Source organism: Mauremys mutica, chromosome 3 (assembly GCF_020497125.1).
Source record: "Mauremys mutica isolate MM-2020 ecotype Southern chromosome 3, ASM2049712v1, whole genome shotgun sequence".
NCBI classification, from domain to species: Eukaryota; Metazoa; Chordata; order Testudines; family Geoemydidae; genus Mauremys; species Mauremys mutica.
Window position 1 is genome coordinate 7,482,197 of NC_059074.1, and position 16,658 is coordinate 7,498,854.

The window sequence follows — 16,658 nt, forward strand, 5'->3', positions numbered from 1 at the left end:
TAGACACAGGTTTAAGATTATTCCTTTCCTGTGACTGGCTACCTGGCCTGAACAAAGCTTTAACATTTTCCCCAATTAAAAGATCTTTAGGCAATAACTTCCTGACGCCAGCTATCACTTCATGCTGAGCCCCATTCCACTCAAGGTGGATTCTGGCTAAAGGCACACGGACAGTAAACTCACAGAGGATCACAACATTCACACCCTGATTTGGTAATTAATCTTCCTCTTTGACCAGATCTGCTTTAACAAGAGTGATGTTAGAAGCCATAGTTTGCCCTAAACAGCTTTTACCATTGACTTTTACACTCTCATACATAGCACTGGCCCAATTTATGGGGCCACCCTCTACTGAACCCACAGTAACAGCATTGACATAAAAGGTGGCATTGTTGGGGTACATTTGGTTACCCCCAGACAACTGCTCAGAGTTATACAACATACCAACATTGTTACAAACTGGACTTTCAAGAGGATACAGTCTCTGCTGTTCTTCCATTGCTTTTTTGACTTGGAGTTGGAGTCTAGCTGTCTCCTGTTGCATCTGTCGAGTTTTCTCCTCAGCAGCCAGCAACTCCAGACGCCTCTTACGAGCTTTTTCTTCTCTCTTAGCAACTTCTTTCTTTCTCTCATCAGACTCTTTCTCCATTCGAATTTCTGCCAGTTCTTGCTCATAATCAAACTGCAGGCTGTCTCTCAAGGCTTGCAGTTTCCTTGCTTTTCCTGATGCTTTCTGTCTCATGGTCACTGACCTTTAACCAACCAAACTCTCAATCCCAAAGTTAAAATTTGGATAGTGTGGGGTTCTGACCCAAAGCTTAATTGACCTGGTTCTGTGGATCCAAGCACGACTACGCCACTGTGACGGAGCGGTTCTGGCGGGACCCAACTGAGAGTGCCAAATCAGGACCAATTGCTTAAACTGGGCAGTCACAGCCCTAGGCTGGGGTTTTTCCACCTCTAAGGCAAACCAAACCAGCCAGACAAAAGGGACTTTGGTCTCACCCCACTGGCTAACCACAAGTCACACAAGCAATTTCCTTAGACACTCCAGTCTCCCAGTATCCCCACCAGTGCACTCGTCCTGGGGATGAATGGTTATGAAAACCAACACCCCAATAAAAGAAAAAGGTTCTCTCGATCCCAAAGGACCAAGCCCCAGACCCAGGTCAATATACACATCAGATCTTACCCACAAATCACGCTGTTGCCAATCCTTTAGAATCTAAAATCTAAAGGTTTATTTACAAAGGGAAAAAGGTAGAGATGAGAGATAGAATTGGTTAAATGGAATCAATTACATACAGTAATGGCAAAGTTCTTAGTTCAGGCTTGCAGCAGTGATGGAGTAAACTGCAGGTTCAAATTAAGTCTCTGGAATACATCCCCCGCTGGGATGGGTCAGTCAGTCCCTTGTGTAGAGCTTCAGTTTGTAGCAAAGTCCCTCCAGAGGTCAGAAGCAGGATTGAAGACAAGATGGAGATGATGCATCAGCCTTATATAGACTTTTCCAGGTGTAAGAATCCCTTTGTCCTCACGGTGGAAACTTACAGCAAAAAATATGGAGTCTGGAGTCACATGGGCCAGTCCCTGCATACTCTGCTGAGTCACAAGGCGTGTCTGCCTTCTCTCCATGGGTCAATTGTGTAGCTGATGGCCCTTTAATGGGCCATCAAGCCAGCTATGCCGGGCTAACATCAGCTTTGTCTGGGACACTTCCCAGAGGCAGAGCATAATACAAAATATAGACAGTATAGAGCCAATACTTATACTTAAACTACAAAATGATACACAGACATACAGACAGCATAATCATAACCAGCAACCCAGAACCTGGTCTTAGACACCTTATATGACCCCCTTTACTTAGGATTTGGTGCCACCACAGGACCTTGGTTGCAACCCACGTTCTATATGGTTCCCATTTATATCAATAACGTCACAGTGGGGTTAAACACCAAGCAGCTGCACTTCAACCAGCGAGTTGCTGCCGGCGCATAGGAGGCGAGTTGGAAGTCGGGATCTAGAAGGGCTGGAACACGCAGGCCCTGGGAATTGTGGGATAGCGCTGGTGGACTATCAGAACACAAGCACCACAACCATGCTACAGCTCTATGCCCTCACTGCAAAGTGGGCCGGCTGGGACAAGGCTTGGTACCTAGACCCCTGGCCAGCAAGCCCATGTGCTAAGGAGAAGGCAGGCAGGTGTCAGAGGACTGGGGGTGGGGGGGCTTCTACATGTGTCTGAGCCGGAAACTCCCCAAGGGGACAGAATCTGCCTGGGTGAATGGATGTCTTCAGGGATACAGTAATAACCGGATTTGCACACATCTCTGCTAGACACCTTGAGATGGGCACATCCGAGACAGATGTGGAACGAGCCCCCCCCCGGGGGGGCGTGTGAGAATGATCAGTATTGGGGATTAGCAACGCGTGACTCAGCGAAGGGGAGACATTTCGAAGGCGAGATTTCACAGGCGTGACTCAGCCTGGCTGTCTATAAACAGCATCCTCCCGCCTCCACCATTAGCTCCATGACAGGAGGGATTGTTTGCGACAATACCCTTTAATTAAGCATGCACCTGAAACAGTTTCTCCTTAGCAGATAGGGGAGGAAGCGTCTCATTACCATTTCCCAGCACAAACACACCGCAGGTTCTCCGCAGAAATTGTCCTGAGCATTCCTCTGAATTACAGAGTGCAAAACAGCACATGGCAGGCAGAGGGTCCCCTCAAGTCAGACCAGAACGTAGTTGGAATAATTTATTAAGAGTCCATTGCCAGCAACGCAACTGACTGCTGGGGCGGGGAGAACCACAGGGAAATACCACAAACCAGGCAGTAGCCAAATCCTCAGCGCCCATCGTTATTCCTAAGGCATTTCAGTACCTACACACCAACCCTCATCATGTAAGCATCAGTCATCTGCTCTAACCACTAGGCAATTCTCCCTCAAGGCTGTCCTGCTTCGTGATCTGAAATGCTATTGCATACGGTCTGCGCTGCTGGAGCAACAACAGGCCAGGAATGAACGGGCGGGGACAGCTTTCATGATCCTCTCCCCGCCCCTCGTTCCTTGGGTCTGAGGCACACTGGCCCGGGGCTGCGTCAGGGGAGAGGTTTCTAGCTGATCTACACACTGATTCTAATCTGTGTAGACACAAAAGACGACTCCGGGTCCAATTTCTGCTCTCAGCTGCGCCAGCAACTTCTCTGAAAGCCATGGAGAGTGTCACAGGGTGGACCTGGCTCTTAAAGAGGGAACTGATCCAGCCCACCTGTGCCTCAGGAGCAGCCTCTCCGATGGAGGGCAGGTGTTCCCCAGGATGAGCCAGAGGGGAGGAGGAAGCTCCTGCAGGGACCGTAACTGGGAGAAAGGGAAGCCAGAGGCAGAGGGCCAGACACCAGCTGGGGGCGACAGCTTCACGAAGAGCAGGCTGGGACCCAAGAAGAGGCATGGCAGGAGGCACCACAGCTGGCTGTGAAGTTTGATGCTGTGCTGGACTTTATTTGCACCTGGAGAAGTTGGTCCAGTGAAAGATATTACCTCCCCCTCCTCGTCTCTTGAATTATTTCTGTTATTCACCCGTCCCCGGGCAGGGCTGGCGTTAGCCACGAGAGACCGTGTGGAGTTTGTAAGTGCCCTGAAGAGGGGGGAACCGAGGCTGGCCTGCTGCAGAGCAACCCCAGGCCAGGAAGGGATGCCCAGGAGGCAGGCGGCCCGCTGGCACAGGGACTGAGATTAACATTAATGGAGGGATTCAGATTAACAGGAAAGTGGCTGAGAGCAGCATCCGAGCCTGCAACCAGCATAACCAAGCGCAGCGTCTGACCCGCCGCTCGGCAGGCATGACAATCCATCCCCGCTCAGCAGCAGTGAATTACCCTTGAGCCCAGCGTTTTCCCACTGTGCCTGGATGAATATTCCTCATGTTCATCGGACTCTACGGCTCCCTTTTACTCTCCCAATTGATCACCGACCACAGGCACCCTCGAAATCCACCATTAAATCAACTGAAGGGAACAGGGCTGCAAAGGCCATGCTCCAGTAGCGATTCCATGCTTCCCGGGTACAATCAGCCTCCCGCCGACGGGGCCAGCCGGCTCATTTAAAAGGCTGATGACGGCCGCTTTCTCCCCCAGGGCAGCTCAGCTGCTGAGAAACCCGCTCCTTTCCACCAAGTGACTCATGGCAGGGTCCCACTTGCTGTCGCCGAATCTCTGCCCCTGCATCCTAGGCTGCTCTGTCCCCATTGCGTCTGGCAGGGGAACCAGACTGAGACAGGCCCTGTGTTTTCTTTGGGCTCTAAGCCTCCCGCTCGCCCACAGCTCCCTGTTGGCTTGAGTGAGTGCGGAGGAGGGTTTGATCAGCACAGCGCGAGCACTGGGATGAAACGTCTGGAGCCCAGCAGCTGACGACTGTCACCTCCAATCCTTCGGCAAGCTGAACGTTTCCTCCCCCACATGGATGTGAGCCAGCCTGAAAGAGCAGCTCCCATTAAAATCACTATGCTCCAGGCAGCCCAGGAGAGGAGCTGGCTGCTGCTGCTGCCACAAACCGAAATACAGGTCTGTCGCCTCTCGCTTCCTTTCTGCCTCCATGGCTCTCCCGTGGCCTGCGCAACACCCGGGCAGGTGGTGAGCAGAGACTCCAGCCAGCTGCTGTACAACGAACACACCTGGCAGGCCCCTCGCCTCTGCCTCCAAGCCCCATGCGGTTTGCCTCATCCACCTTCTGGGGGAGGAAATGTCGCTTTACTGCGTGTCCGTACAGCCCCTAGCACAATGGGGCCCTGAGCCCTGGGATCCAGGCTCTGGTTTATCATTAGGGGGCATTTGGACAGAGTTCCAGTTCTGACTTAGGGAGGCAGTGTTGCTGAGTGCTTTGAGCACTGGACAGGGAGCCAGGAGCTTCCAAGTTCTAATCCCAGGTCTGCCACAGACTCCTTCGGCAGCCTAAGGCAAAACACTTAACTTCTGTGTTTAGGTTATGATGCCGCAGAGGTAGGGAGGCAGGGATGAGAAGTAATTAATGTTCATAGAGTGCTCTATATTACAGTAAATCAGAATGAACTGGGGTGGGGGGGGAGACCACTGCCTTCTACTGGCTGGACCCAGAACAGCTCAGTTGTGTGTCATAGGCCATAGATAGATAGTGGAGATTCTCCTTTCCCTGAACAGAGATGCGCTTTATGACTGGGAGAATATGATTCTATCCCAGGGGTAGGCAACCTGCGGCACGCGAACTGATTTTCAGTGGCACTCACACTGCCAGGGTCCTGGCCACCGGTCCAAGGGGCTCTGCATTTTAATTTAATTTTAAATGAATCTCCTTAAACATTTTAAAAACCTTACTTACTTTACATACAGCAATAGTTTAGTTCTATATTATAGACCTATAGAAAGAGACCTTCTAAAAATGTTACAATGTATCACTGGGACGTGAAACCTTACATTATCGTGAATAAATGACGACTCGGCACAGCACTTCTGAAAGGTTGCTAGCCTATGATTCCAATCAAGTGGCTATTGAGGGCTGCGGGTTAACGGCAGAGTCGTTACGGCAGGAGACGGTGCCGCAACACCACTCCAGCCTGCCGACAGCAGCGTTCTGCTAACTTAGCTCGACCGATCGATGATCTTGCTTCTCCGATGTCTGTGGATTAATAGTTCTGCTGATGGATGCGCCGTGGCAGTTTCCCATCACTTTCAATTTGGAGCAATTAACATCGTTGAAGAACAGGGTGTGAAAGATTTTGACTCTGCCTCTGGTTTTTATGCGGTGATGTTTATAACCCACGCTGCTCTTGGGAATGTTCTGTTCCGCGGCGAGAAAGAGGCAGAACACAACACAGGGCTGTCCGGCCTGCCAGCTGGGATGCAGCCACTGGCCGTAACCCAGGAGCGGAGTTCCCCATCCAGCCAGAGGGTGGCCTATTACACGGCCAAGTCTCGAGCCAGGAGCTTTGAGATGCATCCACCAGAGTTCAAACAGGAGAGCTGTAAACAGAGTCGCCCACCCTTGTGGCTAAGCCAGAGAAAGCCAAGGGTCTCCCACTGCCTAAAGGGTTATAACTAGCAACACTGAAGCCATCAAGCCAGAGGTCCTCAGAAGCCTAATTGTCACATAAACCTAGTGCTCCAGAGAAATGAAGCAACTGATAAGCGGTTCTAGTCGTCCCAACAAACGCAGGTGTGAAGAGCCATCGTACGAGCAGTTACCCAGCTGGAGGCAGCACTGTGTAGTAGTGAGAGCAGGGGATTGTGAATCAGGACTTCTGGCCTGTGTGGTTTGGAGGAAGTCATTTCACCACTCTGTGCCTTGGTTTTCCCATCTGTAGAATGGGGGTAATGTTACATACTTGAGCTGGTCAAAATTTCTTGCAAATGCAGTCGCTGTCTAATTTAGCCCTTTCTCTGCTCACAAACTGCACATGAACCCAGCATGATTTGTAAGAAGTTTACCTGCTGTTCCAAATTGTTCATGGTGAGTGTTCAATATTCATCGGAGGATCTCAAAGCGCTTTGCAGGGCTGAGCAACGAGACGATCCCTGCTCTACAGAGGGGAAAACTGAGGCACAAAACAGTGACGTGACTGCCCAAGGCCGCACAGCAAGTCAGAAGGAAAGAAAGGAAAAGAGCCCAGGAGTCTCAGCTCTCAGCGCTGGGCGATACTAGTTAAGGGGGGGGGAGAAGTAGTATTGCCCATGATGTGCCTGCCAGTTACTAGAACAGATTGAGCCAATGAAGGGAGTCTTGATCCTGGCAGCTGGGCTTGCTATGCCAGCGTCGGTCCTGCTCGCTGCTGCAGCTGTGACCTTGCCGGCAGCCTGTAGCTACAAGATGAAGGAAGGGAGCCCCTCGGGGCGGCGAGCCGTAGCAGCTGGGCTAGGCTTGCTCCAGCGCACGTTGCTCTCTGCATGTCTATGAACTGATTGAAAAGCTGCTGTTAAGAATCTGCTTTGTACAACTCCCTTCCATGGTTCAGCCTTTGTCCAGAGGGATGGAGCTCTAACAATTCCCCAGCAGGGCTCAGGTGCCAGAGCTCATTACACAGGGCACGAAACCCCAGCCTGGGATTTGTCTAGGACTGTCACAGCTTAACACAAAGGGATAGATCAGCCTCTGGCCACACAGACCAGCAATCACCCTTCAGCTGGGATTTCACAGGCAAAGGGCTCTAAGCTTGGAGAGGAGGGTCCAAAGAAAGAGGACCGAGGTCAAGCCATACCCTGCAGCACTGTCCCCTGCAACTTCTTCCGGATCCAAGGCAGGTATTATTATCCCCTTTGTACAGACGGGGAAACTGAGGCACGGAGACGTGACTCAGCCAGGGTCCCGCAGGGAGTCTGTAGCAGAGCTGGGAAGAGAAGCCAGGTCTCTGATGTCCTAGCGCAGCATCTTATCCACTGGACCATGCTGGCTATAGTGAAATGAGACCAGCAGCATGTGAATCTGCCAAGGAGACTAACTGGTCTCACTTCACTATATCCAGCATGCTTTTAGCTAAATCTGGCTAAAAGCCCACACCTGGTCACGGATTTCTTGGGTGCCCAACTTTAGACACCTTGAGCCTGATTTCTAGAGGTGCTGGGTACCCATCAACAGGCTTACCAGCTCTTGGGACTGCATCACGAATCTTGTTGGATTAGGGGGGCTTTTTCCCCTAAAAGCCCCAACACCTGGAGTCTCGTTATTTCATGAAACTCTCAGCCTTTTTTGTTTTTTTTAATATGTTTCTAGCTCGTAGGGTTTCAGAAAAAGAAGCTTGGAGAGGTGCCCTGAACGTGACCTAAAAGTTCAAAGAGGAAAGGAGACAGAATGTTTTTTCTTTCAGTCTCATGGTTTCTGGGGACCTGACTGCTGATTTTGGAATGCTGAGGTTGGCAATATTGCAGCAACTCCCGAGGGAAGACAATGGCAGCTGCAGGTGCCCCCCACCTCTGATTATCGGGCCCGAGCTGGTTTAGGAGAAGCTCCTAAGAATTGATGCATCCCAGAAGAGTGGCCACTTTTGCAAACTTTGCCCTAAGTGACCGTGTCCCTTTAAGACCCCTTCACCTTTCTGACACTGCACGATCCCAGCCACTGAAAGCCAACACCAATAGGCACCATCTGTCTCGCCCCACGTCTCCCTCTCCGCCAGCGCGCCCACCCCACTCCGACAGACGCCACTTGCAAGGCGAAAATGCAACAGAAATGACACAGGCTCTAAGTTCCCCTGGGGCTGCTGTCAGGTCGACAGCAGGGACACACCCAACCCTCGCCCCATTAAGGTCCATTTGAGCAGGGCCACGAGCTTCGGGCGCTGAGCCCTCGGTGTCCTCCAGATCCAGGACAAGCCCCTTCCCTCCCTCTTTGTCCCGTCTTCATTCATTCCATCCCCTAAATTCAACCCACTTCCCTCCATCCCCCTCCCGCTTTCACTGGCTCCCTCCCCATGTCTCCACTCCCCCTCTCCGCTACCGATTCCATTCCTTCCCCATCTCATCTTCTCCCGACACCCCTATTCCTCCTGCCCTTCCCCCATTCACCCCATCGGGTCTCTCTTACCCTTATCCCATCAGTCTCTCCCACCTCCGCACTGGATCCCGTCCAGCTCTCTGCCTTCCTGTCTGTCTGACTCTACACCCCTCGGGCTCTTTCTCTGCCCCTCACCTCTGACCCCCCCGCCCCACACACACACACACACACACACACACACACACACTCGCACTCTTCCCCCCGACCTGTGCCCCTCTTCCACTTCCTGATCTCCAGGACACAGAACCAGCTATTCCCCCCTGCTAGGTTTATGTGGGGGAAGCTGCAGGGACTTTCACTGCTTTCCCAGTCCTGGGCTCCCCGTACAGCTCTCATGATGCCCCTCAATCCCGATCCACAGCCCCTCTGCTATTCTCGTTGTGCGCTCTGCCCCCACCCCAGCTCTACTCATGCCCCTTTATCCTGGCCTGCAGCCCCCTTCCACACCCCGTATGCCAGGCCTGAGCCTCTCCCAACAGGAGATTTTCCGACACACAGGGTGGTTCAGAGATGTGGCTAGAGAAGGATGAGATTACGATCCACTTGTGATCTGGGCAAGGCTTGAACCCGGCTCTCCGGGGGGGAAACGCTCTTGTGCCCCTGCGTATTGGAACGGGCAGAATCGAACCGGGATCTCATTACACTGCAAAGGATTGCTGTGCGGGGGGGGAGGGGGGGATGGGAGGAGTGGAGGGGACGACAACCACTGTGCATGAGAAGAGACGACGAAAGGCTCGGCCTTACCCAGGCTGCTACTTACAGAATTTGTACCCAGGATCTGCAGGTTGGGCTTCTCTGACTCCAGCAGCTTCGCCACCATCTTCAGGAAGCTCTCCACAAACAGGTTGATGCTCTGGCAGTGACAGGCCATTAGCAGCTGGTCCAAGGCTTCCATGGCAATGCACACGTACCTGAGGGAAACGGCATATTGCAAAAGTAACTCACCTTGTAGGAAAGGAGGCCTAGTGATTAGAGCAGGGAGGACTGGGCCTCAGGAACCCTGGGGTCGACTGCCAGCTCTGCTGCTGACTCACCGGGCAATCCTGAGCTAGCTTCACCCCTCAATGCCTCAGTTTCCCCATCTGTAAAGCAGGGTTAATACCGACCTACTGCACAATACACCGCCAAGGAATCAGACCCTCGGTTGAATTCATTAATGCTTGTGGACGAAGATCTTTGGATGCTACAGTAGCACGGGGCCCAGTCCTCAGCTGCCAATGGAGCCCTGCTGATTTACACCAGCTGAGGATCTGGCCCAGGCAGTACTACAGGGAATCTGTATCCAACCACCACGTTTGCTTCTGAAAGGGTTAATCTGCTCCCAGCGCCCGTTACTCTGCAAGACGCTGCTGGGGAAATAATTGCAATGGTGCAAACTGTGGGTTAAGCAGGGTCGGCTCCAGACCCCAGCACGCCAAGCGCGTGCTTGGGGCGGCATGCCGCGGGGGGCGCTCTGCCAGTCGCCGGGAGGGCAGCAGGCAGCTCCGGTGGACCTCCCGCAGGCATGCCTGCGGAGGGTCCGCTGGTCCTGCGCGGCTTCGGTGGACCACCGGAGCCGCGGGACCGGCGACCCGCAGAGCACCCCCCGCAGCATGCCGCCCTGCTTGGGGTGGCGAAATGTCTAGAGCTGCCCCTGGGGTTAAGATGACTTGTGGTGGGGAAAAAGCAGCAGGAAGAGCTGCTCGGTAAAGCAATACAACACTTCTCTTTACAGGTTAATTTCTCTAGGAATAACAGCCGCCCCACAAGGCCCAGAGGACTCCAGGAGGCAGCAACAGAACAGGCTCTGAACGGCGTTTTCCAAAGCTACCCAACCGGTTCTGGATTTGGTCTTCCTGCTTAGCGTCTCCTTACAGCTGAGGCCATGGGACATGGATTCCTTGGCCTTTTGCAATATCCTGAGCCCCGTGACAGGAGGCAGGGGAGGGAGCATAACCCGATAGCAAGATGCAGCACTTCGGGGGAAAGTCAGACGTCCCACCACCCGCAGGGACGGCTCAGAGCCCTGCTCCAGCTGAACGCCTGCGAGCACTGGTGGCTAGACTTGGATCTCTTTGCTGGAGGCGAAAAGATCGTTTGCCGCCTCCTGATGAAGAGCAGCAGGAAACAATCGCCTGGTACTAGTCATGCTACTAATGACTCGCCCCACGTCTTCTCCAGCTTCAACCGTACAATCTTCGGGGCGGGGAATGTAGCCGACAAAGGTCTAATGTGATCCAAAGGCTGGGAGTTGCAGGTAGACACATTCAGACTGGAAATGAGGCATAGGTTTTATAACAGGGAGGGTAGTTACCCATTAGAACAGCTTACCAAGGGTTGCAGAGATTCACTATCACTTGGCGATTCTTAAATCAAGACTGGATTATTTATTTATTTAAAGATATGCTCTAGTTCAAAAGGAATTATTGTGGGGATGATCTCTGACCTGTGATATAGACAAGAGACAGGGCGGCTCCAGGCACCAGCTAAAGAAGCAGGTGCTTGGGGCGGCCAATACCAAGGGGTAGCCCTCCGGCCGCTATGGGGGCAGCAGGTCCGGGTCTTCGGCGGCGGGTCCCTCACTCCCTCTCGGAGCGAAGGACCAGCCGCTGAATTGCTGCTGAAGAGTAGAGCGGCGCGATTGCGCTGCCGCGGCTATTTTTTTTTTTTTTTGGCGCCGCTTGGGGCAGCAGAAAACCTGGAGCCGGCCCTGACAAGAGGTCAGACTCCAGGATCACAAGGGTCTCTCCTGGCCTTGAATCTATGAACCCAGTCAGTGCATTTTATGTGCAGTGACTCAACTAAATCAGATTCAGAGCAAATTTAGTTACCTGGGTGCAACCCCCTTGTGTTTCAGTTTAAGGGAGCTTTCCAGCTCTTCAATTTATTCCTGTTAGAAAGCTTCCTCCGCTTGTAATGTACCGTGCTGCACAAATCATCTGTAATGCTGCCCTCACAATCCACGTGCAGCCAGAAAACTCTCCAGGCAGCCCTGATTTTCCTGGATAAAAGTGTCCCTTGCACTGCCGGCCACCAGCCCCAGCTCCGACAGCTCATGAGAGAGGGTGAACTCCACATCAGGCATCTTACACCGCCAGCGTCCCCTCCAAGGCCAGACCCCCGCCACTCACTGATGTCAATGAGCATGGCAGGTGCGTCTCAGCTCCCAGGGTTGAGCCCAGGAAGAACACCTGAGGGAGAAGTGGAACGGCGCCTCGCCAGGCTGTTTGCAGTGAGTTGTCACAGCAGGACTTTTAAGGTCACTTAGTAAATCGCTTTTCTAATGCTCCTATATTTGAACAGGAGAGAAGAGACCGAAGGAGACACTGTGAACATCAGGGTATGGATCTTTACTGGACTCACACCACCACGCAGGCTGCCTGATTATGTTCCAATTTCAGAATTTGTTCTCTGTCACATTTGGTTTCCAAGACAAATTGAAGCTGGTTGTTTCGCTGCGACTCTGGAGGTGTCTGTGCAAGCAGGCTGCAGATGGCTCTGGTCTCCGGATTACTTCCCTGTTTGGCTAGTTATACAACAAAGAGACAGGCCGAGCAGCCTTCGGCCCCTGCAGTCGTGGAAGGAGTGGGCTGCTCCAGAAACGTATGCATTTCCCGTCCCCAAATTAAAGGGCACTAGCAACACAGAGTCTGGTCCTGAGCGGGCATAAATCAGCATAACTCCATTGAAGTCAATGGAGCTGCGGCAGTGTACACCAGCTGAGGATGTGTCCCGATATCCTCAGTGGCTATTTCACAGCCAGCCCCGGGTCTGACAAATGGATCTGGGATTGGCCCACAAAGCTGGGCTTTTCAGACATAGCTGTCGGACTTCTGAGTGACCCCAGTGAAATCAACTCAAATCCCACGACCTGACCCAGAGTCAGCCAGCCCCCTGGAAAGGTTTACGTACAGGGAAGGCACGCGGGGGAAAGGCAGATCTAGTCCCAGACCCCTGGCAGCAGACAGACTAGTGGTGAGTACACAAGCCCCAGAGCCAGGAGTTTGTAATTTCCAATCCGGCCTCACACACTAGCCCCCATGCGTGGCCCGGGGCAAGTCGCATCACCTCTCGGTCTGTTTCCCTCGCCTTCTGGGGCTGTTGGGAGGATGAGTTGGCTAACGTCAGCAACATGCTTTGCGGTAAGCGAGAAGCATCATTACTACCTCCCTGGGCGTCCCTGTTCCATCTCTCAGATGCTGGTACCAAGGCTCTTGCTTTTCGCATACGTGGCCCAGCCCGGCAGGATGTTATTTTGAACGCCGCCTGCCCCCCTGAGCACGTCATGAGAATTATTTGGCTCTTCGCACAGCTCCTCTGGCTTCAGCTAACAGATGTTTGGCATCAGGTGCTGCAGCACAGATTTGATTAAAATCATTTAAAAAAAAAAAACAACCACACACATTGACAATCTTCTGTCTCCCTGCGTCAGCACCTTCTCAAGCCATCTGTGCTTGGAAATGATCAGTGCAACCTCCAAGCTAGACTCTGCGGGCCCCATTCTCCATCTATGGTCCTTATATGGCTCCTATCACTGTTGTATCCTCACAACCCCCCCTGTGAGGCAGGGAAGGGTGTTATCCTCATTGTACAGATGGAGAAACTGAGGCACAGAGCAACTAAATGACTTGCCTAAGGTCATACAAGGAGTCTTTGGCAACACGGGGACTTGAACCCAGGTCTCCAAAGCCCCAGGCTACAGCCCTAACCACTGGGCCACCCTTCCTCTTCTCCAGCAGCAGGACAGGAGCCCCTCCCCTAAGCCTGAACAGGAGTCACTCATACCCTAGGAAAGGAGAATAGGGTCACAGGGACTTGCAGCCAGTGCTGCCCATGCACTTAGTGTGGCTGCGAGCGGCCTGGCCCACAGGGTGTTAACGCCTTAGCTCTCCCGTGGGCATTCAGGGCAGAGCGAGTGACGGGCCAGCTAAGAAGGAATACAGGCAATCTCGGAGCAGCGGCTCCTTCGGAGGGTGACGAAGCCTCCAGGGAAAATGAACTCCCCCTGCTATTGGTGGACCGAGACAGGCGGGGGTTTGCTGATGGGTTCACCCCACTAACTCTCTGCCTCTTCCCACGCAGCCTGGGCCTCACCTCTGATGCCAGCAGAGGCTGCGGGCTCCGGTGGGCGTCTTCAATTCGGACCAGCAGCCCGCGGGGCCACCTCCCCACGTTAAAAGATGAGACCTGCCCCATTTAAACAGGAACCCAGCACGCTCCTCACTAGTGCAGTGATCTCTATTCCCGGTTCTGCTCCTGATCAGGGGGTGATCTCGGGCCAGGTCCTCAGCTACTGTACGTCAGTGCGGCTCTGAACGGCGCTACGCCGATTTACACCAGTCGGGCCACTGGCCCAGTACAGATAAGGACACTTTGACCCGGATCCCAAAGGGCTTTACAAATATGAATTCACTCAGCCTCCTGAGTTACAACCCCGCTGGAGAAGCACGGGCTTCACTTTACAGATCGGGACGTGCACAGAGCAGTCCCGCGGAAGAGCCAAGAAGAGCTCCCAGAGCATTAAGCACAAGGCCACGGCTGAGCAGCGGGGATCCCCGCAGTGCACCCCTTCCCCCAAGCCGTGAGGCGTTGGGGAAAGGAAACTGGGCTGGGAGGAGCCAGCCAGAGAACGAAGCCGGGGAGCAGCTGCAGAAGGAGCTGAGACCGAGCGCCACAGACACGGATGAGATTTGCTACAGTTTTGACTGGTGCTGATCAGCTGTTTGCTCCCACCTCCTCCTTCACAGCCTCTTCACCGCCGCGTCACTCCACACCTGCCCCTTCCTACCTTCCTCCCCCCTTCCCTTGCCGCTTAACCAATCCCCTCCTAACTCCAACCACCCACCTCCCAAACAACTCCTGGTACCATCACATCTATTATACCCCTTTCCCCTACCCTTTGTCTGGCCTCTCCATTTACAGCGTAAGCTCTTCAGAGACAAAGGTTATGTACTCTGCTGGGTCTGCACAGCGCCTACCCAGGGCCCTGATCTCAGTGTGTCCCTGGGCATGACCGTAACAAACATGATTCCTAAGAGCATCCTCCTTTATCATCTCTGTGCTGCAGCTCCCGCTCCCCCCAGTCAAAGAGGAAGGACGATATTTACCAGCCTCCCGGGGGTGTCCCGAGCCTTAATTAATGTTTGTAAAGTATCTCAGGATCTGGGCATGAGGGCGCTACTCATATTATTCTAGAGAGAGGCTCTCTTCATTCAGCAGAGATTAGCCTTGGCTTTCAGAGAGGAGAAGAGGGTAAAAAAACAAAAGAAACTCCAGTCCATTTCACTCAGAGTTAGAAAGAGCTCATATGAAATGAAGACATAGGCTGGCCAAGTGAGTCCCACCTGGATAGAGCGTGTCACAAAGCAGTCCAGTGAGCTGCCAAGACAACAAGAATACAATTAACGTACATTTCGTGTCCTGGCTCCTTAAAGATCCTAGATTTGGTAGCCTTGGTCACACGCAGCAACGACCATATCGCTCTGTAAGGGGGAAAAACTATGAGCATCAAAGGAAGAGACTCTCCAAGCAAAGATTTCTAGTACGAGCAGAAAATAATCTGCAGATGGCGGCTCTATTTGCACGGGTCGCCGCCCTGCCTGAATGTTAAGATGATGCAGATGAAAAAAAATGCCCCCTCAGACGCAACGGACAGAGTGAACAGGCGATCAGCTGCTGAATACATCAATGCACCAAGTCTCTTTGTAAAAGGAAACTAGGAAATGTATTGCACAGCCTTGAATATGAACACCCAAAGATGCAGAGGAGAGAGCCGGAGAGCCCCACACAGCCAGAAGAAATGAGTTAATCTTCAATAGACTTTAACCTTCTACCTTCAGAAATACTAAAGATTTACACAGTGGTAAAAATCCATCCGCGCACTGATGCCAAGTGCCAGCGCAGAACTGCTGATCAGTGGAGTGCCACAGCAGCAGAGATCTTCGCCCACTACAACGGGTCCGTCTGCAAGCAGAGACAGTTAGCCGCAATGCAGGCAGCGTGTCTGAGATGCCTCTGTGCTAATAAGACACCCGCGGAAGCCCCCTCCCCAAAGGGTGGATGGGGTGTAAATGAAAGATGCACTGTATACAACATGCAAAGCCAGCTACAGACATCTACCTGCAGGGGAAGAAGTGAAGAGAAAACTGCAGTAGATATAGGGGGACCAGACAGCAAATGTGAAACAATTGGGACAGAGGGTGGGGGTAATAGGAGCCTATATAAGAAAAGACCCAAAAATCAAGACTGTCCCTATAAAATCGGGACATCTGGTCACCCTAAGTAGATAGCCAGTTACCCCACAGAGACAGACACCCCTCTGCTGTCCTGCACTCCCCAAGGGGGCCAGGCTTAGTTCATGCAGTTGCCTCTCGGTTCTGCAGCAAAAGGGTGGATTCTGGTGCTAATGCCAAGGCCACGGAATCGGGGAGCACGTGGGGTCCTGGTCACCGCACATAAGGAAGGCGTGCGTTTGACAAGTTGGTACCAGGCCTGATTCTGCTCTCACTTACCCCAGTATTAGACCAGTGTCACTCCTCTGAAAACACTTCTATTCACACTGGTGTGGAACCCAGTGGGACTGAGCCCAACGGTGTGTATTTAAAAACTGGTGTCCTGAGCCAGATTACAGTATTTGAACGTTTGTTTTGGGGACAACTGAACACAGGGGTGGCCCAGAGGGCCAAATGGAACTCAGGAAGTCCTGGTGTGTGATCGACGCCGGCTCCCTGCCAGTAACTGCTGGGTTCTATTGCAGGCGAGTTCAAAAAATCAGCAATTTGTAGAGAATTATAAAGGAAAAATACAAGTGCAAGCAGATCAGATCAGATCACGGGGCTACTAGCATGACCAACCATTGCAGAAGGATTCTGAAATAAAGACTATAACCTCATTTTACAAGGCAGGAGATCAGCAAACACAAACTCAACTCTGCAGATCTCCCGTGGCTGTTTATTCTGAACCGGCAATTCGTTGCTTTGGAGTTTAGGTCACAGCACGACACCGGTCTGAAGAAGCATGGCAATTCCAACTGGTGATGACCTGAGCTTGATTTCAGGGATTAGAGAAAGACTTGAGATCTGCCCTTCTGCAGGGAATTAACCGATGCACCAAGTCAATTCCATGCCTGTACCACAGGAGGTGAGGGGGGTAAACA

General features: G+C 52.6%; 1 protein-coding gene across 10 annotated transcripts in view; it reads right to left on the reverse strand.

The window, feature by feature from the left end:
- Window positions 1–16,658, reverse strand: part of EFR3B (EFR3 homolog B) — a 150,924-nt gene that overhangs the window by 52,521 nt on the left and 81,745 nt on the right. For all 10 annotated transcript variants that reach the window (XM_045011253.1, XM_045011248.1, XM_045011252.1 and 7 more), the window contains one exon: window positions 9,285–9,435. In XM_045011253.1, the coding sequence (XP_044867188.1) occupies window positions 9,285–9,435 (151 nt within the window). The remainder of the gene's footprint in view (window positions 1–9,284; window positions 9,436–16,658) is intronic.